The sequence below is a fragment of the Phalaenopsis equestris genome, unplaced genomic scaffold (assembly GCF_001263595.1).
Source record: "Phalaenopsis equestris unplaced genomic scaffold, ASM126359v1 Scaffold000061, whole genome shotgun sequence".
NCBI classification, from domain to species: Eukaryota; Viridiplantae; Streptophyta; class Magnoliopsida; order Asparagales; family Orchidaceae; genus Phalaenopsis; species Phalaenopsis equestris.
Genome location: NW_018164503.1, coordinates 60491 through 63318, shown reverse-complemented (window position 1 = coordinate 63318; position 2828 = coordinate 60491). Strand labels below are relative to the sequence as shown.

Here is a 2828-nt window from a genome sequence, read left to right as displayed (position 1 = left end):
TCATTCATAGGTAAAATTAGGGGCAAAACCAACATTTTTTTTAAAAGGGCAAATTATTCCCCTAGACTTAATATGAGAGGAGCTATGATAACGAATAACACAAAGATATTTCAGGAGAGACAAAACCGATATTTTATGAGAGGCAAAAAGTCAAATTGCTCATCCATATAAGTAAAAATCTGAATTAGAGGTAAGGGGGTAGGGGGGTTGCAATTGACCCCTGGGCTCTTTTTAGATCCACCCCTCGGTGAGATGACATGTATGGTAAATACATAGGAATTGAGTGGTATGTGTGTAAATCTTAAAAAAAAAAGATTTATATACATACCACTCAAGTCCTATGTATCTACATATGGAACACATAAACTTTAATTTGTATGCACACTCCATTTAACTTGTGCACGGAAAACACTTCTCGCACTTTAAAAGTTAAAATGCTGGTTTTTATGGTGTGATATGAAAGATTTAAATGATACCAATAATAACAGTAAAATTTAAATGTTCAATATGTAAATACATATGAAAAGGGTGCAATGTATGCAAATGCACCGCCCATTAAAAAAAAATTAAAAAAAAATTAAATAAAATAAAAAACCGTAAAACGCATTACAGGTCTGAGTTACGACTGACTCAAATTTTCCGAGTCACTCCGCCGGGATATAGCTCATCGTCGTCTTCCTCCGACCAGTTCGGGAAGCGTATCCACGCTGTTTCCGCGAGGTTGTTTTGAAGGTCACGAGAAGAAAGAGCTAGGGTTCGTCCATTTCGTCAACACTTTTCTCCGATTTATCTTCGCCGTTACGGTTTTCTTTCATTTCCTTCTCTTTTTTTTTTCCTGATTTTTCATGGGTCCGATCTCTTTCTTTTTCATATATTATCTTAGATCTGTTTGTTTCATTATTACTTTTTAATCAATTTTGGTAGATTCGTCGAGTTGGATTCTCTGCTTTGATTGATCTGCGGAAAAAAAAAATGGCGGGAGGGTTTAGGGTGCTGCATCTGGTGAGGCCGTTCCTGGCGATCTTGCCGGAGGTGGAGAGTGCAGATCGGAGGATACCTTTCAGGGAGAAGGTCATCTACACGGTGATATCTCTTTTCATCTTTCTGGTCTGTAGTCAGCTTCCTCTATATGGCATCCACTCAACCACTGGTGCCGATCCGTTTTATTGGATGCGTGTCATTCTCGCGTCCAACAGAGGAACTGTTATGGAGTTGGGGATTACTCCTATTGTGACATCTGGACTAGTTATGCAACTGTTGGCTGGATCCAAGATCATCGAAGTCGATAATAGCGTTAGAGAAGATCGGGCGTTGTTGTAAGTGATTGCTGCTTTGCATGAGGCCCCAGTTTTTGATGTATTGATATTTTAATTAAAGTTCGTTATAATTTCTGCTGTGTTGGTAAATTAGTGTAAGCTTTTGACAATTGTATGTTGGCAACCTTTTGAGATTAGATGTAATCATATTCGCATGCACAAAACCTTGGTAGAGTGGTGCCTTTTCACCCATCATAATGGAAAATATTATCCATCCGCAATATTTGGGTAATTGACATACAAGGAGCTCACGAATTCCTGAAACATAGGTGTTGCTGATCTCTCACACATGTTGTGGCATTTCCATCCACTTATAGTATAAGTATGGTCCTCTTCATGCTCAGAACAAGCTTGCCCGATGCTTGTATGATCTGGCTGAAAGATAATCAGATAACATAGGTTATTTTCGATAAGATCATAGTGTATCTACTTTGATTTATTCAGTAATCAACAATGTAATAAGTGACAGAAATAATAATTGCCAAACATTTGTCTCAGAAGAAATCCACTTAGTCATCTAAGTTTGATTCTATACATAAATTTTATATCTTTTAATGTAATTTTTTCACTTAAAAAAAACCTCAGCAAATCATATGGATATAACCCACAAATCAAGATGGTTAAATCCTTGAAAGATTATGACTCTTTAGAAAAATATTCCAGACGTAAAAATTTGGGCAGATTTGACTCGAATCCTGATCTTTCCTAGCTTTTTGCTTCTAACACCTTCTTCCTTCTAGATAGATACCATAAGACATCTAAAATTAAATGGTCTCTACAAGCAGCTAAACCCATTTAAAAATTGCTCAAACGGATTAGTTGGTTTTATTTCCTCAAAATATCTGACAACCCATAATGAAGATGTATCATCATCAATGCTTGTGCTTTCAGTGACCAAGTTTCATTGTCCAGTTCAGAAATATTGATAAATGATTGGATAGCAACTCAAGCATAAGGATACTTAGATATTTGAAACTTCGGTATTATTTAAGCTAACATTGATTCTCGACTTTAAAGGAACCTAGTGGCTGATGTCTGATTTGAAAAATCTTCAAGCATGGATGTCTAAGTTTTGTCCTTCCCAGTTTTTACTGTCATTAAACAATACAAGCCATTTTCATTGTTTACAAAACTGGGAAAACAAAGGGATTTATTTAAAAATATTTAAAACATACATTTATTTTGAAAACAAAGGGATCCTTGATTAATATGCACTAGGAGAATCTTGAAGAAGGTTTAATAACCGATCCTGGACAAAGTTTTGCATGTAGTGTCCAAGGGTGTCATTTGTTTTGTTTAAAAAGTTTGTAGTTTGGACTTCTTTTTCATACTTGCCCTCTTTGCAAGTGTATTTTGTCATATGCAAAATAGTAAAGTGTAGCATCGGAACACTGGGGAATGGTGTGGCAGCATGCATGTGTTTGTGCTTCATAACATTAAAAAGTTTGTAGTTTGGACTTCTTTTTCATACTTGACCTCTTTGCAAGTGTAGTAAAATTTAAATGTTCAATA

At 35.8% G+C, this 2828-nt stretch overlaps 1 protein-coding gene across 2 annotated transcripts in view; it reads left to right on the top strand.

Moving 5' to 3' along the window:
• The first annotated feature begins 604 nt into the window (after window positions 1-604).
• Window positions 605-2828, top strand: part of LOC110019571 (protein transport protein Sec61 subunit alpha-like) — an 8314-nt gene continuing 6090 nt past the window's right edge. Inside the window, exons 1-2 of one of the 2 annotated variants that reach the window (XM_020717298.1) lie at window positions 605-754; window positions 925-1316. In XM_020717298.1, coding sequence (XP_020572957.1) covers window positions 973-1316 — 344 coding nt within the window. In that variant the 5' untranslated portion in view covers window positions 605-754; window positions 925-972. Of the gene's footprint in view, window positions 804-924; window positions 1317-2828 lie in introns of both variants that reach the window. The other variant, XM_020717299.1, reaches the window with a different exon arrangement.